The sequence below is a fragment of the Octodon degus genome, unplaced genomic scaffold (assembly GCF_000260255.1).
Source record: "Octodon degus isolate 3935 unplaced genomic scaffold, OctDeg1.0 scaffold00113, whole genome shotgun sequence".
NCBI classification, from domain to species: Eukaryota; Metazoa; Chordata; class Mammalia; order Rodentia; family Octodontidae; genus Octodon; species Octodon degus.
This window is the reverse complement of record NW_004524689.1, coordinates 8,662,939-8,690,451: the sequence shown is the minus strand read 5'-3', so window position 1 is coordinate 8,690,451 and position 27,513 is coordinate 8,662,939. Positions and strand designations below refer to the sequence as shown.

The window sequence follows — 27,513 nt, the reverse complement described above, 5'->3', positions numbered from 1 at the left end:
TTTTTTTTTTTTTTTTCGGAATCAGGGATTGAATTCAGTCCCTTGCGCTTGCCAGGGAAGCACTTCTTCCACTGAGCCATCTCCCCAGGCCCTGAACTGTCATAAAAATTATGATTTTACATTTATTTATTTGGCACAGGGTCTCTCTACACAGCTTGGACTCATAATGATGCTCCTGTCTCAGCCTCCCCAGTGCTAGGATTAAAGGTGTGCCCCACCACACCCATTCCAGTGGCTGCACACCATGGTGACAGCACAGCATGCAGTACTCACAGTACCGGGGATTGAACCCAGGTCTCTATGCTTAGCAGGCAAGCACTTAGACTGCCAAGCTATCTCTCCAGCCCCGAACTGTCAGATTTAAAGGCATAAAGTTATTCATAATGCAATGATGACAAATGAAACAGATAATAGCAATAGGAAAAGAAACATGATGACATTTTATCATTTATTTATTTACTTATTTTTGTGGTACTGGACATTGAACCTGCAGCCTTGTGCAGACTGGGCAAGTGTCCTACCACTGAGTCACAGCCCTAATACAGATAGTGATAATTTTTTAACTTTTAAAATACACGATCACATTAATAAAAATTTAAAAAGTATTATAGCATAAATGAAGGCACAACTTATTTTTTATTTTAGGGAAGGGTCTACAGGGTGTTCAGGGTCTCACTATTAGATTGCACTCGTAGTGATCCACCTGTTTACAGTTTCCCAAGAGCTGGGATTACAGGTGCGCGCCACCATGTCCAGTCTCAGTTGCCATCTCAGCACGTCCCAGGGGCGGGGCTGGCAAGGCAGGCCGGGGATCCAAATCCTGGCCTCTGGGCCTGCTTGCAGGCGCTTTAATCTGCTGAGCTATTTGGCCAGCTCTTAATATATTTTTTTCCTATTTACTTAATGGTTTACATTTTGGAGGTGGCTTTTTGGATATATCCCTATGTTTGTTTATTTATTTCTGTATTTAGTACGGGGTCTCTAGAACCTCACTGTGTAGATCGGACTTGGACTTGCACTGATTTTCCTGTTTTCAGCTTCTCAAGCACGCCATGCCAGGGCTCGAACCCCAGTCACTGTGCTGTGCCTAAGCAGGCGCTTTAGTCCTCTGAGCTATTTGGCCGGCCCCCAAGGTGCATTTATATCAATTTATCTGCAAAAGTTACAGTTGCAATTTCAGCAATGACAAAATCATACCAGTGATGCATCTATTTCCTTTAAATAGTATGTGTGACTTAAAATGGTTGTACTCTCTGATTGAAAAACAAACAAAAATTTTGCACTTACCCAAGAAAAAAGATTGTCCATCACAGGCTGTGCTGTTTCATTGTTTACCTTTTTAGACACATGTAAACAGCACATGGTTAGGTAGGACAGGAAAGCCTTTGCCGGGGAAGTTCCTCTGTCAGACGGAAGTCGAGTGGCCTCCAGCAATCCCCAGCCATCGCACCCGCTCTCTCTGGGTAAAGCTGCGTCTCAGATGTTGGGTGTCCACTGCCTCGCTGTGGGCTCTCAGAATTTATTTCCACGTGGGGTACAGAGTTTATTGAAAGCTATGCATTACAGACGCGCTAATTGGAAGCTTATATGTGATTAAAACTCGATGGAATTTAAACCCACCAATGATTTTATAGGGAAGAATTTTATCTCCACACAAAATCTGCAGATTTTGTTTAGAATTGCCAAGCGCAGAGTGATAATGAAAAGCAGACGGCCTCAGGCCTCATTTCCTTCTTGTTTTTAATCTGCTCTAGGCCACAAACTTGCTCATGTGCCTGCAGCCGGGCTACTGCTCCCAAGGGCCAGCCTTGGGAGGCCACTGCCCTGGGGCCACCATTCCATGGCCACCCTGTGGCACTATCAGCCACTCAACTTGGCCTTGCTACTGAAAATCCCCAATGGAGCTTTGCTCACAGGCGATGTCCTCCACATTGCTGGTTTGACACATGTTTCTTCATCCCTGGTGCCACCCAGCCCTGCAGGCCACTCTGTCTTTCTCCAGCCCAGCTCTTTCTCTCCCAGGGTGCTTTGCGCCCACTTCTCTGGCCACTCCTTCTCCACCCACCACCTGCCCACCCCAGCTCTCTCCCCCAGGGTGAAGCGCCGCTCTCTGCAGTGCTTCGCCCAACGCTTTCTACAGTCAAATCCACTAGCACAGTTCCCAGTACACAGTCAGAGCACAGTGTCCTCTCCACCCAGGTCACCTGCTCCTCCAACCAAACAGGGCCTGAGGAGACAGTCGTGCATGCACTTAACATTCAACGAACTCATAACAGTCAGCAAATAGACACAGAGGGGGATATCCGGCTCATCTTCCAATGCTGTGGTCCCCCAACATGTCACCAGTCACCTGACTACACCCCTGGGATACCTTTTCCTGGAATTTCTATTTGAAATTCTTGCCCCTGGCTTGTTTTTTCTTCCTCAGACCATATCCCACCTCAGTCTATGTCTTTCCATCTCTGCTCAAATCCCCAATTTCCTGCCTGGGTTACTGCCATGACTTCCCTGCTGTGACACAGGTCCCCACCCTCCTTCCAGAGCCCAGGAGGTGTTTCCTGAGGTGCTGCCTTCACAGTTTTTGGCACCATCCTTTCGCAGCGTGCCTTCCAAAATCCAGCAGGTTCTGCCTCTCCACCTCATTGCGGTGCAGCACAGCCAGTCCGAGCCCATAGTCCTCAGGCCGTGGGCAGCTCCTGACCCCGTCCTCCCGGACCCACTGCCTCCCTCTCTGGCTCACAGAGTCTGGATTTGGGCCACTGCCTCTTCCTCAGCGAAGCTTTCCCTGGCTCACCCTGACACTGCGGGTTTAGGTCAATGACAGCAGTACCGTTGCCATTCATGGCATGGTTTGGTGCCCAGTACCGAGGCTGATGCCTGCAAGGCTGGCAGGGCCTCCTGGGGGCTAGGAAGCCCTGGGGATGGGGACTCTCTGTGGATAAGGCACCAAGGAGAGGCAGGAGTGGCCTTTCTGCAGCTATGGCCAAACTTTCCAGAAGTCTCTATGTACCCCTGAAACTATGCCTTCGGAAAACCCACTCAAAAGGCAGGAATCCTGGGTGTCCCCTTGGTACCTGGCCATCTCTGGCCCCCTGTGGCTCCTCACCCAGAGCTCTGAGGCTTGAACGGGGCCAGGTCTACACCTCTCCCCCAGAGCCAAGTGTGCCTGGGACCTTTCTGTGCTTTTGAGTGAGACCAGGGTAAGCACGAGGTGTGAGGCGTTATTGGCTGCAGAAATGTTTCCACTGGGCGTGCTGCTTGGATAACTACTGTGGGAGAACAGGGTCTGGCTCAACTCTGAGCAGCACAAGGGCTGGCCTGGCTTTGGGTGGGCGGGGACGAGGCGGCAGCACGGCGCAACTGTTCCAGCACCAAATCCCTCCAAAATTCCAACTGGATTATTTGAAGGAAGTTTAATTAAGGCTGCTGGGTTCTTTCCTCCTTTCCCTTAACTTTGTTTACTTTAAGCACTTACTGCTGCTCCAGAGGACAGAGCTTAAGTTAGAATTTGCCCCTCAGGCCAAGACAGAGGTCAGGGCTCTCTGGGATACAGAAGTAAATCAGAGCTTGTGGGATTTAGCCCAGCCTATAAACATCTCTCTCTCTGCTTGCCCTTACATCCCTCAGGGGAGAGAACACACTCTTGTTTCATACGACCATGGACCATTTACACAATGTGATCATGTACTAGGGGCAAAGGAGACTCGCAACAGAATTTTGGGAACTAAGAAACATTCTTAGGTGGCTAGGTATGGCAGTACACTGCTGTCATCTCAGCACTCGGGGAGGCTGAAGCAGGAGGATTTCCGTAAGTTTGAGGCCATCATGCTCTATATAGCAAGACCCTGTCTCAACCAAACCAAACCAAAATAAAACCAAAAATCCAGAAACATTCTTAGGTAATCCTTCAATCGGAGAAAATGAAAAGTAAAATTTAAAAGTACTTAGAAGGGGCTGGGGAGATGGCTCAGTGGAATAAGCAATTGCCTGACAAGCGCAGAGGCCTGAGTTCAATCCCCAGTTCTGCCAAAAAAAAAAAAAAAAGGTACTTAGAAAGCAATGAAAGGACACTTTAATGTCAAAGTCTGTGAGGTAAACTTATGTTGAGAGAAATAATGGTCAACTTAAAATGCCATCATTATTCAAGAAAGGTAAAAGTTCAACAACAAAAAAGTTGAGTTGGCCCATCCCATGCACAGGTTCATCACCAAATGCAACCAAATGACAGAAACATATGGGAAAGAGCATCGTGTCTGTGCCAAGCACAAACAGGCTTCTTCTTGTCATTCTCTAAAATACCCAGAATCCGTCACGTACACAGCACGTGCACTATATGGGGCGTGAGGGGTAACACAGACAAGATCTGCCACTTACAAACTCCATTTCCCATAGGGACTTGAGCACCTCAGGCCTGCTGCGACATGTGGCGTGGGGGTTGGGGTCAGGGTCTTAGAACCAGTGTTCCATGAATACTAAGGGATGACTGTAGTTACTTATCTTTTTTTTTTTTTTTCTGCTCCGAATGCCTTCAGGGCAGGTTTGGCTGGCTTGAGTTGTAGGGATCGAACCACAGCAACCTGAGCCTGACTGCTTTGTTGAAGCAGCCACTTAAAGAACTGAGCTAAGGGGCAGGCCCCCCCCCCCCGCCCCAGGAGTTTTTTTTGGTAGTTACTTATCTTAGAAAAAAAAAAAAAAAACAGTAAAGTAAATCAAAATAGGTCAGGTAGAGGAAATAAAAGACGAGGCAAAAGAAACAAAGACATAAATTTCAACAAGTTCTTTGAGAAGAACAACAGACTCAGAAAGTGATGAAAAAGGGGTAGAAATACATGATTAGGAAAGAGGGAAGAAGGCATCAGATAGAGGAAGTGTCGCAATAATTTTAAGACGTTCTATGGAATTGTATAGAAAAACGTTCACAAATTTAAGAGAACTGAATGTTTATTTTATCTATTTTTTATGCATGTAGTACAAGGTCTACAGGGTCTCACTACACAGATCAGATTCATAGTGATTCTCCTATTTTCAGCCTCCCAACACTGGGACTACAGGCATGTGCCACCACGCCCAGTCTCAATCGCTGTCTCAGTGCACCTCGGGGACAGGACCAGCAGGACATGTGGTGCCCAGGATCGAACGCTGGTCCCTGCATCGGCTTAAGCAGGCACTTTAATCCACTGAGCTATCTGGCAGGCCTTCCTAAATGATGTTTAAAAAAAAAAAAAATCAAATGCAACCAGAATGAACCAAAGCAGGCACGGAAAGCACAAGTGCTCCAGCAGCTCGTGGGGTGACGTTGCACGAGGGCTACCGCAAACGCTCCAGCAGCTGGAGATTTACAGCCTACTTCCATGTGACCTTTGCAAAGCACGAGAGGACAGTCCAGCGTAATCTAGGTTCTGTGAGCTGCAGGAAGTGGTGGAAAGCACCCTGACCCATTTCATGAAGGCAGCATCATTTTAATCCTAAATTCCTAAGAAGATGCTCAAGAGAAAGATCAGTATGATTTGCTGATGACACTGAGAGGACCAAGTTCCAAAATGGTGCGTTCAGTATGATTCTATCCTTTCGAAAGGCAGTGAATTGGAGGGTCCAACTGTCTATGTCTGTAGGCAGCTACACAGGCAGTGTGAGCATCTGGACAACACAGGAGGTGAATTTTGAAGTGGAATAGATGGAGGAGAAGGGTGAAACAGGAGGAGCAAAGGGAAAAATACTCTAGTATTTGTCCTCATTTTATTTTTTATTTTTTGCTATGTAGCCAGGCTACCCGGGAACTCACCGCTCTACCCCCGCCTCTGCCTCCCAAGTGCTGGGATTACAGGTGTGCAACACCATGTCTGGCTCCAGAGCTTTTAAATACCTGTGCTTGGGTCCTGGGGGCCAGTGGCCCAGGGTGGAGAACGTGGAGCTTGGCAGCGCCGGAGGCCACAGATGGAGCGCGGAGCGGGCACAGCTGGCTGCGCGGTTCACCATCAAGCACTGCCCGCTGCGTCCCCGAAGCCAAGCTAGCTCTGCCTTGCTCTCCTGCGTGCGCCCACGCACCCCGGAGGCTGTGCTGCTCTGAGCTGATTCCCCTCCAGTGAATTATTGGCGTGGGTCCTGGGTCATGCTGCACAACCTCAGGTGAGCATCTCTTGGTGAAACCCAATTCCTTGCCCTTTTCCTCACTGAACCCCTCACAGCTTAGTTCAGCTAGAAAAAACAAAGCCAGGCTGTCCAGCTTCAGGAGCCTCCTCGGGGCCTCCAACATGGCTGGGCAAACACAAGGTGCTTGCCTGGCCCAGCCCGGCCCCCTACGCGATCACTGTCCTCTTCTCTCTCTCCAAGCCTCCACTGCCTCCCGCTCCGCGCTTATGCCTGACAACCTCACACAGGTCACAAAAGCCGTCAAGTGTCCACCCTTCTACCTGGCCAGCTAAGCTATCTCCTTTCCTTTAAGACCACTTCTCCATTTCTTCTCTTCAGACATGGGGTCAACTATGTTGCCCAGGCTGGTCTTGAACTCCTGGGCTCAGGCAGTCCTCCTGCCTCAGCCTACTGAGGAGCAGGGACTGCAGGGGTGAATGTCAGCCACCCTTCCCTCTTGGGGTACCAGACATGCCTCTGCTCCAGGTGTGTGGTGTCTCTGATGTCTCTTTGTTCTTCTGAATCGCCACCCATCTGCTCTCACCCCACACTTGATCAGCGCTTCTTAGCATGGTCCCTGTCCCTGACTCCACTAGGAATGGGGGCCCCTCAGCTTCCTCCTCACCTTGCTGGGTGTGGCCTGGCAGCAGGGCTGGAGCAGTGGCTGGTGCTAGAGTTTGGGGTGCAGGGGAGCTGCTCTCTGGGAGGCTAAGTCCAGCCACAGCATGGGGTTGGCCCTGGGCCATGTTCTAGGTGAATGGGGCACTGGGTTTGGCATGTCACTGGTGATGTTTCTGGAAGTGAAGGGACACCAGGAAGCCAGAAGAAGACAGTCAGGGAAGTCAACAACGCATTTTATTCCACAGGAAGAAAAGTGATGTCTCTGACAGAAGAGCCAGATTACAGAGTCCGGGCACACTGGAGAGTGCGGCTGTGGGACAGGGATGACCCAGAACCTCACCTGCAGCAGCCCATCTCGCAGCTGCCAGGGAGTTCAGAGGCACAGACGACGACCCTTGAGAGCACAGGGCCCTGGCGCCTTCTGCACGCAGGAGTGGGCACTCGCTGGGCACAGACTGGGCACACTGGCCGGGATGGCCTCCTGCAGCCCCCTTCAGAACAGCCCGATACATTCCATCATTTTCCCTTCCGCAGAAAGGAACTGTGTACTTGAGGCAGCATGAAAATCGACAGAAATCGTCCTGATCAGGTCTTGGACACCGCTGGCGAAACCCCAATTTAGGAAGAAAGGGGCATTCCCAGAGCCATCAGGAGCTGCTCTGTGCAGAGCTTTGGACACTGTCCCAGCAAACCTGGGAGCCAAGGCAGAAGCCCTGGAAACTGGTGTGGCATGGTACAGTGGCTACAGGGCAGGTTGAGCTCTGGAGCTGCAGCCTCAGGCCATTTGGTCCTTGTAACACCTGCCCTTCTGAGGTGCAGAGGGGGCGGTGGGGCCTCAAGGACAGGCAGCGTTTTAAAGTGCTGATCAGTCGTCAGAGAGGAGCAGGAGGAGGCACTGGAGAGCTCCCTGCATGTCCAGAAGCACCAGGTCAGGGCAGCCCCAGTGCCTTCTGCAGGTGGGGCCGTGCCGCCAGGCACTGCTGGGCCCCAGGCTAGCTTTTTTAGGACCAGGAGCCCCTTCACCCAGGAAGCACGTTCCAGGTGACCCTGTTCCAGTAAGTGGCAGAAGGCTTGCGGTGCATACCGTTCTGACAGCTGCATCAGTGAGAGGTTGTGATCTTGGGCAGTGGGTTACTGGTGACAGAAAGTGAGACACCGGCTTGTGGGGCCCAGGCAGGAGGCTGGAGGAGCTGAGACATGGCCTTGGCTGCTGTGCTGTGGGCCTCCCACCACAGCTCTGCGGTCACCACTGACAACCACTCAGTGAGCCACAGCAACCACCTGATCCCACCCACCCACTAGTCCACTGGTGAGAGCCAAGTGAAAGCCATCCCGACCCTGCAGCTCAAGGCCACCATCCCTGGCAGTGCCACAGGGCTCAGGTCCACGCAGCAGCACCCTTCCCTTCTCTCTGCATGCACACCACCACACCCATGCGTGCATAGACCCCTGGGGATGGGAAGCGCCCCCCAAGGAAGCGGGAGAGATGGCAGGCGAGCTTCATCTGTGTCTCGGAAGAACCTGCGTCCTGAGTTACAGACGCCAGAGCCTCCTTCCACACATCCACCGATCCACTGCACCACCTCAGAGCCCAGCTACGCACAACCGGCTGTAGGAACTGACGAGTTTCACTAAAATTGCAAGAGGCACAAGGCCAGCGGCTCATCCTAGAGCGAGACCTTACTTTTGGCCTGCTGCGTAAACAGGAGCCCATGGCACAGCTGCGCAGGGCTCTTGCTCAACCCCTCCTTGCACTCTCCACCACTGTGTCCCCGGCACCATGCAGTGGTGCTGCCAGTGTGTCGCTTTATGCAGAGCACAGTCTCAGGCACTCCTGCCCTGACGCTGGTGCCAGGACAGGGTGACAGCATGCTCCCTGGGGGCCTCTGGCCTGTCACAGCAAAGCGCTCAGTGGCTTTCCCTTGAGCCAACAGTACTACCAGTGCTTCCCAGGTCTCTGACAGCAGCATGAGGAAAACATGCAATGCTGACACGTGTGCACATGCGTGTGCCTGTAAGGGGACAATCTTACTTCCAAGCGGTGAGGCTGGCCAGGGGAAAGCCACATGGACAGATACCTTAGAAAACCACCTGTGACAACCTGAGTGCATTTGCGCAGCGGGGGCCACCAAGGCGGCTGCCAGCCACTCGCTGCACCCTCCCGGGGGCTCTGCCTCTCTCTATGGGCTTGCAGCTCCACCTGGGTGACTGACATCTGCCAAGCCTCGCTGTGGAACTCAGGTCTCACACCAGCCCACTGACTGCATCCGCAAGTCCCAGGCACAACACTTCAGCTTTCAAGGAGGCCTCGCTACAGAGTCCCTGAATGAGACGTGTAGAATTAGTGCAAAGAGGCAGTCAGTTGATGCGACTCCACAGGGAACACAGCTTCACGCATCGCAGCCCTGTGCAGAAGCGCCCATGTATTTACAGACACTCAGTTGTACATATATACATGTTAACAAAATACAGGGCAATCTAAAAAGTAGCTTCATCTCAGTACATTTTCTTTTTATGTTATTCAGCTGATACCTTTTAGAAATTACTTCCCCATCATCTAAAGTAACCCCCTGCCCTACAGGTCATAGCTTCCATTCGTATCTTCCCTACAAGGATTTCCCTTTCCACTGCCTCCTTCCGGCTTGCCTCTGACTTGCGCTGCGGGCAGGGGTGCGGGCTCCCGAGGTGGGGTGTGCACCCAGGGGTTTCCCAGCTGCGCCTTCTCAGGAGTCCAGCTCCAGCTGTTCCGGATTTTCGCTGAGTCTTAACATGAGTTGCTGTTCATAGTAAAGGCTCTTTGCGTAGTTTATTTCTTGGGATAACTTGATGGCCAGGACCTCAGATTTCACATGGACCTAAAGGGGAGAAGCGGATGAGTAGCTGCCCAGGGCGGTGCAAGCCTGGCCCCATGGTGGCTCCTGGCCTGGCTGGAGATCACAGTAGGGGACAATTTTAAGAAAAACAAAGGTATAGGTTTGGTTCCGATTTGAATTGTTCACTTTATCTCCCCCAGAGGCTGTAGCTAAACCTTCAGGGACAGCAGAGGACCCTGAGGCTAGCTGCATTCCCAGGAGGATCTGCTGAGGTGACAGGCGCACCTTCAGCCTCACGCTGGAGGCCACCCACACCTCCCCAGGAGGAGCAGTGAGCAAGCCAAAGCCCCGGCTTTCACACCAAGAACTCCACTAGGAGGGGGAGACATGGGGGGCTGCACCCCGAGGAATGCAGAACACAACATGGGGAGACAGTCCTTGGGCAACAGCCCTAACTGAGCCAATCGCTCCTGCGCCTCAGGCCAAAACCAAGTGTATCCCAAACAAAGGGAGCCAGGCCTCCCCAGGGGAGGGGCTCCACCAGCCAGGCTAGCAGTGCTCTCCCAGTGAAAAGTCAGGCAAGGGACAAGCTGGTCCTAGTGAGCAACACGTTCTGCCCCAGTGCTGCACACCACGACTGACACCAGCGTGTCACAGCAGGCCACCAAGTGGGCCAAGGCCAGGGACTTCAGCCCAGCATGGGCTCTGTGGCCCTGAGCTGGCTCCTTTTGGAATCAGCATGTGGCCAGAGCACAGCAAATAAGCACAAGAAACGCTTGGTGACACGTGACTTCCAGTCCTGCCATAGCACCAGCTCCCATCCTCCAGAGGCAAATGTGATTTTATTTACAGATATCTGCTGAGCATGCTATGTACTGCTTCTTCGCAGGGCATGGGGAAGTGGTGAGAGACACCAAAAGAGGCCACTCCCACAGTTACCATAGAAACAGTACAGTGTGGGCTCCATCACTGGCTGGGGCTCAGTGCACCCACGAGTCACGTTTCAGGGACAAACCTTCCTAGTTGTTCCTCAAGACGACCAGAGAAAGCACTGTTATCTACTTGTGTTGGTGGGAAACTGAGGCACAAGCACCAAGTGACATGCCCAGGGACACTGAAAGCAGGCAACACCCAGCACCGCTGGAGCCTCCCAGCAGAGTTCCTGGGAAAGCAGGGACAGGGTGAGCTGTGGGGATGGATGCCCACTCGTGTGCTGGGGGAAGCAGGGAACTCACCATGGGCTTCTGGTGTGATGGGCCCGGGATGGACACGCCACTGCTCGAGTTTGTGGCTTTCTTGGTCACCTGCACATACACCTTCCCGTGGTCTTTGGAGACAAGGCAGTGGTAGAGGTCATCATACTTGACCTCGAGGAAAATGGCCTCCCGGTCCACGTAGTCACCGCTCTTGAGGAAGTACACGGCCTTGGAGGAGATGAGCACGCAGTAGCTGTCGATGTTCTCCACGGCGATGAAGCTACAGGGAGAGAGGAGAGTGCGAGCGGCCGTCAGGGGAAGCCAGCAGCGGAGCCGGAACCCAGTCACACTGAGCACAAGGAAGGCCTCAGTTCCCTTTTTTCGAAGTTAGGAACCAGAGGGACTCCTAACCTCAGGGGTGGCTGTGAGGCCCATGGGCACAGCACACAGCAGCTGGTGATGGGTGACCCACAGTTCCAAGGAGAATGGCCCTCAACTGGTGCTCGGGGCTATGCTGGGGTGAGTTAGGACTCAGAGAAAACCTAACAGTGCCTGGCAGAGGAGAAAGAAAACACGATGCATTTGAACGTTAAAGGGAAGGAGCAGCTGAGGATGCTCACTGCCTAGGCAACGGTAGCGGTGCAAAGAGCCTGGAAGACGCGGCGGGCAGGGACAAGTGCTGGCGGGGTGGGAAGGGCCACAGAGCTGGCACACTGACCTGCAGGACACCAGACATGGCAGGACGGCGGAGCATGCACACACCACACTCCTACGTGGGGACAAGGATGACAGAAAGGCTGACGCTAGAAAGTGCTTTCTTGGGCAAACTCGTAATCTGCATGTCCAAACTCTTAGTCATTTGTTCTGTGAGCTTTAGGGTCACTCGAGGCAGGGGGAACCCAGTTCTAAAAAAATGGGGCAGAGGGGAAGAAAGAAAAGGGAGAGGAAAAGACAGGACACGGCAAACTTGAAAACCCCTAACTTCTGTTCCACGGACCTGACAGATCAGGAGTGGAAATGTGTGCAGCTGAGCCTCTCTGTGACAACTCCCCCAAGCTGTCGGCCACTGGGCCTCACACTGCCTGTCACAATGGGGCTGGGCGGCAAGGGACAAAGAGAGGGAGCAGAGGACAGCAAGAATAAGGGCTGACGGCTGGCTAGATAGCTCAGCTCCTGCTTAGGCAGAGTGCAGGGGCCAGGGTTCGATCCCTGGCACCACAAGCAGTGCTGGCCCTGCCCCCAGGGTGCGCTGAGACAGTGATTGAGACTGGGCGTGCTGCTGCATGCCTGTAATCCCAGTGCTTGGGAGGCTGAAAACAGCAGGATCATTACGAGTCTAGATCTACATAGTGAGACCCCCTGTACTAAATATATTAAAAAAAAAAAAAAAAAAAAGAGCAAGAGCTGACAACCTGCCAGTATCCAGAACCCAGAACCCCATTCCAAACTCCTTGCTCAGAGTTTAAGGCACCCAGCACGGTCCCAGGCCATGGGGCCAGGTGGGCGCTCACTGGCTCCCCTACATTGGGCATCTGGCTAAGCCAGAACATATACCTCACCCTCGCTTTCCCACTCCCCACCCAGGACTGATGCCCCTCAAGACCTCCCCAGTATTCATGCCCCTTGCGAGGACAGCGAGGCGTTGACCTCCAAGAACTGCCAACACAGGCTGTTCTGCTGTGTCTCTGGGAAGCTCCCAGCCCAGCTTCCCTGAGCGCCACCCTGTGAGGACACTATAACATAGGCTTGTCTCAGTTGTCATCTTAATTACAGGCTCCATGAGAAAAACTGGAGCTTGCTGTTCTATTCTAACTGGTGGGCAATGCCAAGAACGTAGACTTGTAAAGTCTCGGTGCCAAAATTAGAAACACTGGGTAGCCTTCGTACTCCGGCTGCTAAGAGCACAGCCATTGTTGTCCCATGGCCTGCCAGTGTCCTAGCACCAGCACCACCACCAAGTCAGGCTGCGCAGACTCTAAAATAGCTGGTCTGGAGAAGAAAGGCAGATACCGAGAGACAGGAAATCAGGAAGAGAGGAAGCTCGCTGCCGCCAAGGAGGTGTGGCAGGACCAGGTGGAAGCGGACTGTGGCTCCAACATCCAGTCCTGCGCAGCACAGGGCACAGGGGCCTTGCCTGATGCCCCGCTGCCCCAGGCAGGCGCCCTCAGGTCTGGACAAAGGGCTGATGCTTCTGCAGGCTTTCACACCTGACTCCCTCTATGACACATCACCCAGCAGGCCAGGCCCCTCGGTAGGCTCTGCAAAAAGGCAGAGGGCACAGTGAAGGGAGCTGGGGATGCTGGTGAGGCTGCTGGCTTCCCTGGTGGCTCAGTTGCTTGTCCAAGGTGAGTTGAAGGCCAGGAGGACCCTGGCTATAGAGAAAAGCGTTCAAGTGAAAGCCATCCGCTCTGCCGCTCTGCCCAGACCACGGCTCTCGAGGTCCAGGGCCCCCTCCGGCCCCTGCAGCTGCTACTGATCACCACACATTGTGCGCAGTTGCATGAAATGTTCTAAAGTCCTTAAACCAAAAGCAGAGCAGAGCCCGGGGCAAGGAGGAGAGAAGAAAGGGAGCTGGGCAGTGACCCTGAGACCGGGCGCGGCCAGCAGCTCTCTCTGTTTTCCTCCTGATGCCTCCTCCGTCACCCACAACCAATGGCCAAGGCTTCAGGCCACATCAGTATCACTGTTATTACTAATTCTAGTGTTTTTACAAATCTGGAAACCACATCAAAGGCACATTCCAACAGCCCCAGACCACCCCTTCATCTGATGGACACCAAGCCCGAAACTGTCACTCTGTGGGAGAGAAGCCATAGGTCAGGGGGACGAAGGAACCAGGCCAACCCAGAGCCCCGCCAGCTCATCTCCCCACAGACCTGCTCCGCCCTGCCCCTCTTTTCTCACAGCCCCAGGCCCATCCATGGCCGCTGACCTGCGGGCCAATTCTCTACAGACTTTGAGAGCCCCACTCCCTGTCTGCAGATGGCTGCTGGTGGCCACCAGACCTGGGGCTGCTACTCTTCACCCCATACAGCTGAGCTTCACACACCATGCTGCCAGCCACTGGAAAGCCTCGGGGGCAACACAGGATGAAGGCCAGCATGTGCAGGGGGCCCTGAGGACACTCCTGCAGTTCTTGGCTGTAAGAACTCAGATGGAAGCTGGGAGGAGGATGACATGGCAGGCCAGAAACACACAGCATCTGGGTGAGCCAGAGAGGGTTTCTGCAGACACATTTTCGGATGCTGTGGAGACTATAACTGAGTCTATTTTTGTAAAACAGGATTTCTGCACAATTTTTAAGCCTCAATTACAAGCTTTATTTTTAACTCTCCTTTAGGGAGAAAAAAAGGACACTGGCCAGGGGTCAGTAGCAGGCAACTCCCTCCTCTCCCAGTGATGGTGCCAATCGTGAGAAACTCGGATACTCAAGGGCTCCTGAGCTCAGGTGGCCAGTCACACCGCCATGCAGCTGCCTTGGGCTCTCACAAGAGACCCCGACATCTCCAAAGGGGGTCTCTGGCATGATTCAGTGCCACAGAAGGAGAACCCGCTATTCTTGGGTTACAACTGGGAACCACAGGGCTACTCTTGAGGACCCGTGGCTCCTTGAGGGGCCAGCATCTCATGTGGCTGGCTGATGCTCTCTCTGGGGCTCGGGGCAAATGCAATACTAGGCCGGTGCCAGGCAACTGCTGGGAGCAAGGCCCTGCTCACCGAACCTGGGGTGCCGCAGTGCCCAACACAGCAGAGATCCCAGCCTGCGTCAGCTCTTGTCACCTTTCTCTGGTATGGAGGTCAGGGACCAAGTCATTGCAGTTCTGGGGAGAATTCTAAGGTTCTCAATGAGGAGGTCCCCTGCGGAGGCCTCTATGTGTGTGGCAATCCGCGAGCAGGCCAGGAGTGGACACTACTCTCAGAGGCTGCATAGAAGCAGGACCAGGCCTGATTTCTCCCCAGGGGGCAAGACACCTGCCAAGCAACTGTTCCAACCACCCCACTTGGCTTCTTTTTTTCTCCTTTATTATTGTTCTATTAGTTCTATTTATGTGTCTCCTACTCCCTTTGGAGTCATTTCAGACAGAAAGGTCTCATGGTCTCAGTCCAGGAGTACCCCCCAGGGGGCCCAGGGGGCTCCCTCGGCTGCCAGCAGGATTAGAGGCTCGGGTCTGTGCTGGGCCGGCGCCACTGAGTGCCAGGCTCCCGACAGAACATCTCCAACGCATGTCCCCCAGGCCCCTGCACTTAGTGCGCGCACAGCAAGCCATCCTTCCTTCTTCAGCTCTAGCAACCAACCAAGCAGGCAAGAAAGAAGCAGGGCTGCTCTCAACTCCTCCTCCTCCTCAGGCAGGCTCCGAAGCCGGGCAGCAGATGGATTCCACTGAGCCTCCTCGCGTGGCTCACACCTGTCCCTCCTGCCACCCGCAACTGTGTCTGGGCCTCTCTCTCTTTCTCAGCTGCCCTCCAGGCTACATTTTTAGCACACACTTTTGAGCCAGAGCCCCTTCTCCAGTCTCACACTGCCTCCAGCATGAGCACTGAGCCCACGCCCGTGGCTGGGACGGGGCATGCTGCAAATTCTGAACTCGAGAGCCCCCCGCCTCGCCTCTGCCTAGCGCTGTGCGCTGTGTATGTGTCCCTCTCCCCTCTCGGGTGCCTTCCCCCCCTCCAGCAAGGCCGAGGCTGCTGTCCACAGCCTTCTTCGCCAAGCCTCCCCTGGCCATCCAGGCACAAACTGACCCCGTCCTCGCAGTCCTACAGCACAGGGCTCAGATTTATGCTTGAATGGCAAGCCTATGGTACAGGAACTGGACCATAAACACACAGTCCACTTACCCCTGAAGACAAAACAAAGGTTCTTACTGGTCCCAGCGCAGAGTAGGATTTCATACACCATGGTTCAAAGTGACAGTGAAGTGACAGTGCAAGGGCCAATGCAACTGGATGATGACAAACTGAACTTAGTAATAAAACTAAAGAATTCACCTAGAACTTGTGATTTAACTTAAGATTTACCAAACCAGCTTTTATCTAAACACCTGGGTCATCTATCAAAAGTAAGTTTTAATTCAGTGGCACAGGGAAGAAAGCCCAGTTCCCCAGGTGTCCATAGTTTGTGACAGATTCTTTCAATAGATGTCTAGCAAATGGAGTTGGGAGCTAGGGGTGTAGCTCAGAGGTAGTGTCTGCCTAGCACACTCAAGGCCTGAGGCTCTGTCCTCGGAAGCCACCCCACAGGAACCTGCAAGTGATTACTGTGATCCTATTCTACACAAAGACTAGTCTCTTGTTTCTGTCTCCTGTGTATTACTGTGCTATCTGGATTCATATTATATGTCGCTAGGACGAGTGTCACAGCCTGAGCGCAGAAAGAATTCGGATGCCACCACCTACAGCGTGCTCAAGGGGGCGAGAAAGGAGATCCTCGCTCTACGCTGTTTCTCTGTGTACTCTTGAATTGGTTAACTATGTGTATGACTTTATTTCATTAAAAAAAGAAGGGCCTTATTTGCCTCATGGGCTTAAAGGCTATTTCTGTTTTCTCTTCTGTATTAAAAAAAAAAAAAAAATCTCACAAATGTTGTTTTCCACATAGCTGATGATGTAATCCAAGGGTCACACTCGGAAAGCAGCTGACAGAGCAGCCTGGGCCACAGGGCTGCCGTGAGCAGCGTTTGGAAGAGGGAGGAGCTGGTGCCGTCCTCACAGCCGAACATGTACCTGTGCTCTGAAGACGCAGGAGACGAATCCCTAATGCAAATGAGCTTTCTGGCCACAGATCAGGCACTAGTTAGGAAGAAAGAACTCTATTCACATGGGAATAAATTTTCCTTAGCATTTTAACTCAGGATGCTGGGTTAAAACTGAGAAAAATGGGAAACAATGGTAATTCTACAACACACCAGACAAACATTGGTTTAATATGAAGTAAGCCTTTTCCAGCAGGCCAGATCTTAAATCATGTGTCAGTTACTATCTTTTTAATACTAATTAATTAGATGAAATGAAAAAACTAAATGCGGTTTGATTGGGGAGAACAATGTTGAAGTCACTGTGGCATTGGGGACGCTGTGGGGTTTTCACTCTAGCGGGAAGTAATTACACAATATTTTCCAGAAGTGAAACAGTGAGTGTAACTGGAAAAAATGTGGAAACATTTAGTTAGAACAGTAGAGCAAGGTACTAAAGACCCTTTTAAGGGGTTAACTCTGAAGGGAAATATGCAAATAATTAGGTTTTAAGCATGTTTTTAATTATAAGTCTAGGATAAAAGTCAGAGGTATAATTCAGCGCCTGTGTGTTTTCCTGGAAACCTCTTTCTTGCAAAGTGAGGAGCGCAGTGCTGTGGAGATCAGGCTGACAGCCGGGATGCTTCCGAGACCCAGGAGCCAGGCTTCCCGGCTGCGCCCCTCTGCACGCTGAGGGAGCCCACGCTCACATGCCACTCTCAACATCTATGGGCCAGATCTAAACCACAGCTTGGTTCAACACATGGTTTTCATCTTCAAATTTCATTGATGCTACTATCTGTTCCTCGTTTACATGAACTTGAAGAGGTTTGTGAAATCTACTCCGCTGATTTCATTTTGATCCCGGATTCCGGTTCTGACTCCAAGGCACACGTCTCCCTGAGCAGGCCTATGCTGGCAGTACCCTTCACTTTCCCCTGTTTTCTGGCACATGTCATTCCACTGCAAATGAATTTTGTAAGGACCAGAGAAGGTTTGACTCGGACAGAGGTGATCTGCACAATGTACAGTAATTTATGATCTCAGTTAATCTTTGATTTTCAAAAAATCCCTACATGGCTGAAAAGTGCACATTGTGAATACAGATGCTAAGCGGCAGCTGTCCAGCTGGGTTTACTGAGTGTCTGCTCCCGGCCAAGCACTGATCTTCTTGGTGAGTGAAACAGTCAAAACTTGCAGCCCACGTGAAGCTGCCAGTGCCAGGCCCAGTGAAACCTACGAGGCGACTCTCTGGGCCTCCGACCCAGAGGCCTGCAGAGGGGCATCAAATTCCCACCCCAAGGAAGGCAGGAACATGGAGCCCTCCTTGGAGTGAAACTGCAGGGGATTCTGGGTAGCAGAGGAATGAGTCTAGAGACTCTTCCTGGCACGTGTGAATGGGACCTGAACTGCACCTACCTCCTATTCCCAGAAGTCCAAACCCCAAGGGAGCATCTGGAGTAAGGGAATAATGAAGGGTAAATAAAGTCATGAGGTTGCGGCCCTGATCTACAGAATTAGTGTCCTTATTAAAGGCACTGGAAAGCCCCCTGCCTCTGCCATGTGATGTCACAGTAAGGAGGCTGCCTGCAAATCACAAGAGGACCCTTACCAGGGCAGCATGGGCTGGCACCTTGATCCTGGATGTCCCTGCCTCCAGAGCTGTGAGGACATAAGCTCCCAGTGTCTGAGCTGCTCAGCCACAGCAGGCTCAGAGAAGGAGAGACACCAGTGGTATCAAGAACTTCCAAGAATGTTCAGGAGGCTTGAGTTACACAAGACCATCTAAGAAGATGCCACCTGATTCAGCAAGCAGTAAATGAGTTCTGGATTTGATTTTTTTATATCTTCTTTCAAATACTGCTACTAAAAAAGCCAATAAAGTCTCCCTAACAGTTTCTACTCATGACCCTGAAGACTCCCCCAGGAAGCTAATCACCATGTGACATTCCACTGTGGACCAAAATCTCCTCAGTGCTCAGCACCCTCCCTGGCCTGCTTCACTTTAGAGGCGATGAACAGCACAGCAGAAACTAAACTAGCATCTCGCTACTCACCAGCCACAGTGTCTTTCTTTACACTGGTGGTTCTAATGCCCACTAAAGGTTTAGTACATTTTACAGTCTAGTGTCTCTGTAAAATATCCTAAAGTAGTGACATATTTAATTCAACCAGATCAACCAGGAATAATTTCATTAACTGTAAATATAAGATCCTAGGTATAGTAAGGCTTCATATTTAATGATTTATAAGAAAATCTTAAGAAAATGACATCGCCAAAAAATGAAAAAAAGAAAAAGAAAATGACATTACCAAAACATTTGAGTATTACCTGTTTGCTAACATTCTATAGCAAACAATAGGCCATAAAAGTTTAAGAAAACTTAATAAGGGGAAAAAAGGCTAAAATTGAGGAGAACATTTAATCTATTATCTTCTTTCTTTGAGCAATTTTTTTAAAAAGCATGATATTTTTAGAAACAATAGTAAAGTCTGGCTACAGAACACAGTTTGAGAAACACTCCTTCCAGTAAGAGCTGTTTAAAAGTAGTCACATGTACACCTGGAACAACACTTGGGACAGGCATCCCTCCATAGTTTTTAGATGTGACGGTCAGGAGGACACTCAGACCATGTGGGTAGAGCAACCCAGTGGCCCAACAGGGCTGGTTCCCATGGCTTCCACTTACAACTCATCTTGAATATTGTCTGTGAGTTTGAAGAGCTGCTCCTGTCCTTCTGCTTGGCTTTCAGAGTAGCGGGGGAGCAGGCCCTGGGGTCCTGTGCAGCAGCGTGGTTTCCGAACCCTCTGTGCTTGAGTCCTGGGAGTAAATGGACAGGGAGTTAAGGGGGTTTCATGTTAAGGCTTAACCACTCCCTTTGCTCACCTAGGATGAAACTAATACTTAATGCAAGACACCCTCTACACTGGATGAGCAGAACCTAACACGGTACACTTTGCGCATACAATGAGACTGTGGTTAGATAGCCCACTGCAAGTTTTCATGAATTCCAAACTGCTTTAGCTGCCTTAAATCATTTTCAGCTATGTGCTCATGCCTAAGTTAGTGAAGGGCCTTAACTTTCCATTTCTCTTTTCTCTGTGCAGAAAAAACCTACCCCACAGGACTGCTATGAAGATCAAACAGAGTAAAACCCATCAGTGGTGGCTCTTGCCACGTCACCATTATACAAGATGGCCACTGGATCCCATCCATTTTTCTAGGACTCTCTTCGGGGCATGCCAGGTGTGGATTTGTAACTGGGTGGGAGAAGACTGAAGGGTCGCTTCGAGGTTCTGAGCTGTGCTCGGTGGCTGGGTACAGGGTATGCTCATGGTATTCGTGTGAGCAGAGGTGAGGCTCTGTGGACCAGGCTCCGGCCACGGCAGGGATTCTCCCCAGCTCCAGCTCGTGCCACTCAGCTGTTGGTTGCCCAAAGGAATCTGCTTTGCTATGGCTTTCAGGGTCGGCTGCTGTTGTCTTTTTCCACAAACCATAGACAGGGTAATTGATAAATACTTTTTGGTGTTTTCCTAGAAACAGGAGTCCATATTTGTCTTGGAAAGTCTGTGCATATTTCAGATGACTGATAAGAGTGTACTGGGTCTGTCCTCGGCCTTGTACTTGCTGTACTTTTTATTATTTGTTCCTGGAACCCACTGAAGCAAAACATCCCTCTCCAGACATGCCTCATGGAGAGGGGCAGGCTTCTACACTGAATCAGCAGCCATGGGGAGAGGGCAGGGGGCAAAAAGTGCCCGGCAGGGAAGCTGGAGTAGGAACATGGGTGGCAACAGCTGGAAGTGGGCACAGGCCTTGCACCCGGCCAGGTCAAGGCCTGGGATCATTACAGATTGCTCTTACACCCAGGTCAGCCCGCAGGCCATCAGGCCGTGATGCCCAAGGTCAGCCCCATACCCAGCTGATGTTTGATAAATGCCGAAAGGCCAGAAACCCAGTGATAATTTCCCCCAAGCTCAGTGACAAGGTCGCCATAAGTACTATGAATAACTGGGCCCTCTGAGGTAAAGTTTCAATAATGTGCACTAAGGGATGGGTGTCATAAAAGTGAAAAAGAAACCCACACAATTGTGTTTATTTCAGATTCACATACTTCTACTGTCCCTAGTTTGAACTCTTCCCTTGAGATTTAGGCCAACTGTTGGCTGTTAAGTCGCCCAGTACAGACAGAGGGTAGGGAGGGTAGTGTAAGAAGCCACTGGTTACCCACTGGGGGAGAGACCTGACAACCACTGTCTCCAGGGTGGTCGTGGACCCCCACAAGCAAGGGAACCTTGGACAGGGGCTGGGTGCACTTTCTCAGGCTAATGAAATGGCCACTGTCACACTAAACACTGCCCAGCAGGTGGTTAAAGTGTCCTTTCTACAGGCCACCCTGTTCTCTGACCCAGCCCTAAAAGAGGTCCTGTGGCTATCATGGCAAACTCAAAGGCACCTCTGAGACAGATATGGTAGGGTCCCTTCCTTGCCCTTTCCACAGAGGGCTTGAGTCTGACTCCTCTCAGCTCATCTCCACTCTGTGAGGACCCCAAAGGCTCCCCTTCAATGTGTATCTGATACTCAGCCTTTCTTCCCTCTCTGCCATACTGAACACATGGGCTCTGGGCTTGCACTACATGACACCAGCGCCGTCATCGCTGCTTCCATTCTTGCCCACCACCACGAGGATGGCACCGTCAGAGCTTCAGATCAAGTCAGTCACCCGCTCAAAGCACGTCTGCCTCACGCCTGACTTGGATAAATCATGCTCCTGTTGCCTGGCTCCCCTAGTCCCTGTCTCACTCATGGCTGTCCTGGGCCCCAGCAGTGGCTGGCTGATGGTGGAGGAGTACAGGCACCAGGTGAATAAACAGTGACCACATTTGCAAGTAGAGGAACATTTAGAGCCATTCACTGAGCTGCAAAGGCAAGTGAAAGGCAACTGGGGAAGTGTGGGAACTAGAGCTCTGGGCTTTGCAAGCCAGCAGTGTTAAAGCAAAAGGTGAACCAGCTAGAATTCCATCTTCCTGACAGAAAGGGCAAGGACAGCACTGTCTGGTCCTCTGAAGCAAAGGAGGGGCATGAAGCACTGCCACGAGCAAGTCACACCTCTGTGCACAGGTGGCTTTTTCTACACTACCAAAGAGCTCTTCAGTAGTAGTCAAAATTGGGAAAAACATGCTACCATGTCGGAGGAACTGACTGAGAGCTGAAATCCCTGGGATGGGTCCCAGGCGAGCCAGAGAGGCCAGGGAAGGAGGGCCCGCCTCTGCGCCCGAGCGCCCGCAAGGCCCATCTCCTAACAAGCAGAGGAGCCAGGCTGGCAGGCAACGTGATCACTCTCCCAGCCCTCCCAGTGCGAGCAGCCCCTCTGGCTTCCCCTAACCTTCATCTGAGCTCAACACACTACCCTCTGTCCTGGGAAGCACAGGCACAGAGCAGCCTCCGGGGGCACACACGGGCCCTCTGTAACGCCCTCCTTATCGTCTCTGAACACCTGCAAACTGCCTTCAGTCGCAGAGTTCCCGCCCGACCTTGTGACCACCCAAACACCAGGCCAGGCTGGATGTGGTGCTCGACGCGGCTGGGCAGAGCAGCTCAGGGAGGCTTGCAGGCCTCACTTTTCAAGTCAACAAAGAAGAAAGGAGCTAACCTCAGCAACAAAGGGAAACAGTTTTCTGTTTTAGTCTTATACATAGAGGGACTACTTGCAGAAGGGGTAATTCAGACAGTCTTACTATAAGCAGAAAGCGGGATTACAGCAATTCTTCCACATTCCCCCATTACCTTGTCCTTGCTAGTACCAGAAAAATTAGGTTTTCTTCTCTATAACCCAATTAAAATTTCAACCTGATGAGTCCAAGTGGGTGGGTTGTGGATGGAGGAAGGGAGAATGGTGTTTAAAGTTCCATGTGAACAAATTTAGGCTCACAGGCATCAAAATTTAAAGACAAAGTTTTGTTACTCATACACACTGACCGTAGCACAGATTCACGGACAGCCCAAGACAGTCCCATTTCACTCGGTGTGGCCCAGGCAAGCCAGGCACTCCCAAACTACGGGCCGCAGGTGGGACTTGCCTGCACGAATGACTGTCTCTAATGGTATCTTATGTTCGGGCACGCTCTGTGACTTGGCAACTCAGAACATCCCTTTGAGGTCTGACTGTTCTAACGTCACTTTCATGTGTCTGCAGTTAGGTTCTGAGCACCTGGAGGAAAAGACTGACATTATTTTTTTTTTTAAAAAAAAAAACCTAGAATTTATTTATTTATTTATTTATATTTTAGGGAAAGATCTACAGGGTATTCAGGGTCTCACTACTAGATCGAACGCCTAGTGAGCCACCTGTTTACAGCCTCCCAAGAGATGGGATTATATGTGTGCCACCATGCCCAGTCTTAATCGCTGGCTCAGCGTGCCCTGAGGGTGGGGCCGGCTTGAACCCCTGGCCCCTGCGCCTGTTTGCAGGTGCTTTAATCCACTGAACTATTTGGCCAGCCCCTGAGAACCAATTTAAAAAACAAAACATAGAACAAGGACTGAAATCATCACTATTTTCAACTCAGGGTCTACTATCACCTCTGGCCTTTATTTACTTGAAACAATACAGTGCACTTCTGAGAAACCTCCATCCCTTGCACCCCAAGGCCCTCACCGACCACAGCGGGCCTGGTGTGTGTGGCCTCTGCACCTAGAGCCCTGTCACTCCTCTGCTGGAGACAGTGGGAATCTGGGCCCCAAGCTTATCGTTCTGTGCTTTTCTGTCCCATGGAGTTCTGTCAAGTTTCAAAGTATGCTTTGGCACAGTCTTGTTACACACTTAGGTTTCCTTCTTGCTTTGAGCTTTTGCAAAAAGATGTCACTGTCATACCGCTACGAGCCAGCCGTATTTCCGTACAGTTACACTGCATTCACTGGGCCTGTTGTCATGTGAACATTCCGTGATTTGCCCGCCTTCCCGATGATGGGAGGTGGGTTATTTCCAGGTTTTGCTAACACAAATGACGCTGCTATGAACATTCCCATACGTGTCCACTGGCAAGCTCTGGGTGTATATCTAGCAGGAAGATGCTCATTTACAGGGGTATAAAAGTTCCCCTAACAAACTGCTGTTAAAGTGGCCAAACCACGTTTACCTTCCCGCCAGCAATGAATTTAAAAAATCCTAGTCATGTACACCCTTTCCAACACTTGGTATTGTCTGGGATGACATCATCCACCATACTATAATGCTTGGTACTGTCTAGGATGACATCCACTATACTGTTGCTAGCCACATGTGGCTACTCAGCAACTGAAATACGGCCAGCATAACTAAAGAAGTTTATTTTAAACTCAATTTACATCGAAGCTGCGTCTTGGACAACACTGGTCGAGATTTTTTGGTTTGGATTCCTAAAGCCTTACTGCTTGAGTGGTCTCCCAAGGCATCCCCCTGGCCTCTGTAGTTGCTCTGCTTCCAGGAACCCCTTCGCTGTCATGATGCGCTGTCCCTCAGCCAGGGTCCTGGTCCTACAGTCCTGGAGGTGACGGGTTGTTACATAAGAGGTGGCGGAAACCCACTCCCTCACCTCTCATTAGCTGACAGCATCTCCTACTGAGCAACACTCAACATCAGAGGGAGTTTAAGAATCTGCCAGGCGCTCAGGCAGCAACTCCGCACGGCCTGGCCTCCGCCGCAAGCCTTTGTTTAGCCCAGGGGCTGCGGTGGCTCTAATTGCTGCCAGCTGGGGGCTCTCGGCCATCTTAAGCCCTCAGCTGCTGCGGTTTATAAATTTCACAGCATATAGAGCAGCAGTCCTTCCAGTCAACCAGCTAATCCAAAATGTCAGCACTGAACGAACTCGAGCTTTGAATTGCATGCAAATATCAGGGAGGCGGCGAGACAGACTGGAGGACGTGTTCCCCTGGGAAGGGGCTGCTGATACAGTGGCTGATCCACCGCAGACCCTGGCCTGTGAGCCGTCGGGACACTATCGCCCGCATCTGGCTGGCGCTATCTGCAGACACCAGAGGCCCCCAAGCCAAGGATGGGTCAAGGAGAACAATCTGCGTGGCTTTCTCCAAGTAATGATAAATCCAAACAAGGTGACGCAGGGAGCTACAGCCAATCCCACCTGGCTGCCTTTCAGCCTGAGGTCAACAGCCGGCCATGATAAGTTCAGAGTTTCTATGACACACAATGTGTCGTGGTTCTACCAGTTGAAGACGGATGCCGTGCACACGTCCACACTGCCCTATGCAGCTTAAGGTGAGGTCTTAGCGGGCGGAGAAATCTGTTGTGGCTCATGTCTATGAGGCAGTGATGTCCTCAATCAATCAGTAAATGAGGAGGAAGCATGTGTCGAGCCTGTGGCTTCCGAGAATAGCAGGATGTCTACTCAGCTGACACTGCCACCTTCCCTAGGGGCTGCACACATGGCCTCAACAAAGTGACAGATCGTGCTCATGTCACTTTATGTATATGTCCAGGACTTTTGTTTTAACTAAGCATCTTACTGATACATACTGTGCTTTACTATAACAGAAATAATCAGACCAAGAATAAAAAGTCATCCTAGATGATGTCCTCAAATACCGACTCTTCACCGATAAAGCTACACGATACTGATGGCTCAGTTAAGCGGTTGTCATTTCTCTGAAAGGAACCAAACAGTCCATCTAAGCTGTACCCTGCACCGCAGGGTGTGGCTGGGTTAAAATGCCCTTTGATGCCGACCTCAGTGGAGACTGTGAGACCAAGTGAGATGCAGCCACCTTCTCTTCTCTGCTACACGCATGCTCTTCCTAAGTCTGTGGAAAAGCGTTTCTTCTGCACAGAAGTCATTGCTTTGGGTGCAAACTGTGATCCAAGACGACTCAAGAAATCCCTGCCCACAGTTCAAAGGCAGACAGAATTCCTACTGGAAGAACCTACTCACAGGTAGCATACAATCCACACATTTAAGGGTAACTACTCAGCTCTGACTGTGTGAAATCATAGGCCAAGAAGACTATACCAAGTATCTCCTAGGATAGTGTGGATTTTAGACACAGGAAAAAAATAGGTTGGGCAAAAAGGAAGTCCAGTCAGCAGAGACTGGTTGTTAAATGAACGTACTGACTGAGAATTCAAACTATGATGGTCAGAAAAACAAGCCTGTTCAGAGCCCTGAAAACAGCTGGGGCTGCCTCAGTGGCCCCAGCTTGGGGGATGGCCCTTTCTGGAACTACCATGCACACAGACAGCCCTGGGCCTTGTGGGGCATAGGGATGAATCACCTCCAGGAAGCTGCCAGAGTTCAGGGGGGATGAAGAGAGGCAGGCAGTGTGACACGATGACTGAGCAGGTCCCAAGGCCGGGCTGCCGGGGTGTGGGTCACAGTTCCACCGCTCGAAAAAGGTGCTTACTCATGTATAAAGTGGGGTTATAAAGAGAGGAAATAACAGCACGGGTCTAGGGTCAGCACAGTGCCTGGAACACTGCAGGCACAAAGCACCACTAACATGGGCGCTTCTGAAGGCGGGTCCCAGGCAGGTGAGGGCCAGAGTCTGAGAGGAATGCCCAGCATTGCCCCGTGTTCTGACTTCGCTTTCCTATAGGGAGGCTCCAGCCTCTAACTGCAGGACTCTCCTTTCCCACTTGCTTCGCTGTTAACATTCCACTTTCCTCTCCCCAGAGTTCTGAAATCTCAAGCGTGACAGCAATAAAGCCCCGCACAGCACTGCTGCCGTGGAGCATGCAGGAGAGCCGCAAGGCAAGAGAGATCATCAGCGATTCCTCCTGCCCTCTTCAGTTTTCAATGATTTCACATCCAGCAGCAGCAGGATGGCATGTCCTGGGCTGGGCCTGCTCCCTTCACTGGGATTCACACCTGACTTGTTTATGGGGGTCAAGGCTTCCCGTAATCTCACACATGTTTGGGGGACCCTACGACATTGCAATTGTGACAGCTGGTAGGACTGCCTACTGGCTTTAAGACATGCCTACTGGGACTTAAGACAAAATACCCTGGCCATTTTTCTTAGTCAACGGCCCCAGGGGTAACTACCTGTTAATTCGGCTGGGTGAGGAGGGCAAGGCAGGTCACTGTGCACAGAATTCCAGGAGGGTGGATACCAGCACAGCGAGAGTACTGCCTACAGCCTTGGGCTTCCCGCAGCGCCGCCACCTTTGCATGCATTCCGGGGCTGCTTAGCTTTTAAAATGGACAGGGCGACTTGCACAGTGACTTGTAACTTTTAACATCCTTACAAGAATGTGGCAGTTTACAAATGTAAGCTTTATTTCTACCTTAACGATAACATTCTACACCAGAGAGTGGAGCACTTACAGCAACCTGGTCATGACATGGTCACACTCCTCACTCACCTGTCACCGCTAATGCTGATCCCAAATACGGATTTTAAGTATTTCATGTGCGCAAAATTAAAAATTCTGGTAAATCTGGTTTTGGTGGAGACATTATGCTAATAATACTCATTAAACTAAATAAACCAAATTAATTTCTTGCAAATGATTAGATGATATCTTTCCTTACATTTTATATTGAATATCTTCTCTCAACAGAGATCAAAGTTAGGAGAAAGATGGAACTTTGAGAATGAAAGAAATGAAGAAAATCCCAGTCCAGCAGGGGAAATCCCAGTCCAGTCACTTATTTGCTGAGGGACCCTAAAGAGGTTCCAAGGTTGCTCATGGCCTCTGTTTCCTCGCCAGTCAGTGACAATGTAGTAACACTTGGCTGATCATGTTGAGAACACATACCACACGCAGTAGGGTTCATAAAAGTTAACTGTTGCCCTCCTTCCTACTGTTATTCAAGTTGCTAGGTATTAAGTCAATTAAAAATACCCAAATGCAAAAGGGTAGTCTTTTAAAATATATCTTAGTCAGATGTGACGTCACACATCTGTAAACTTGGCACTCGGGAGGCTGAGGCAGGACGACTGCCACGAGTCTAAGGCCAGCCTAAGCTATATAGTGAGTTCCAGGCTGGCCTTAAGTGCACAGTAAGACCTTGTCTCAAAAAACAAATGA

At 51.0% G+C, this 27,513-nt stretch overlaps 1 protein-coding gene across 7 annotated transcripts in view; it reads right to left on the bottom strand.

Annotated features, from left to right (window-relative positions):
- Positions 1–6,965: 6,965 nt before the first annotated feature.
- Positions 6,966–27,513, bottom strand: part of Vps13d (vacuolar protein sorting 13 homolog D) — a 262,979-nt gene continuing 242,431 nt past the window's right edge. For all 7 annotated transcript variants that reach the window (XM_004639663.2, XM_004639662.2, XM_023699490.1 and 4 more), the window contains 3 exons: positions 19,179–19,310; positions 10,799–11,039; positions 6,966–9,605 (listed from right to left, as the gene is read on the bottom strand). In XM_004639663.2, coding sequence (XP_004639720.1) covers positions 9,474–9,605; positions 10,799–11,039; positions 19,179–19,310 — 505 coding nt within the window. In that variant the 3' untranslated portion in view covers positions 6,966–9,473. The remainder of the gene's footprint in view (positions 9,606–10,798; positions 11,040–19,178; positions 19,311–27,513) is intronic.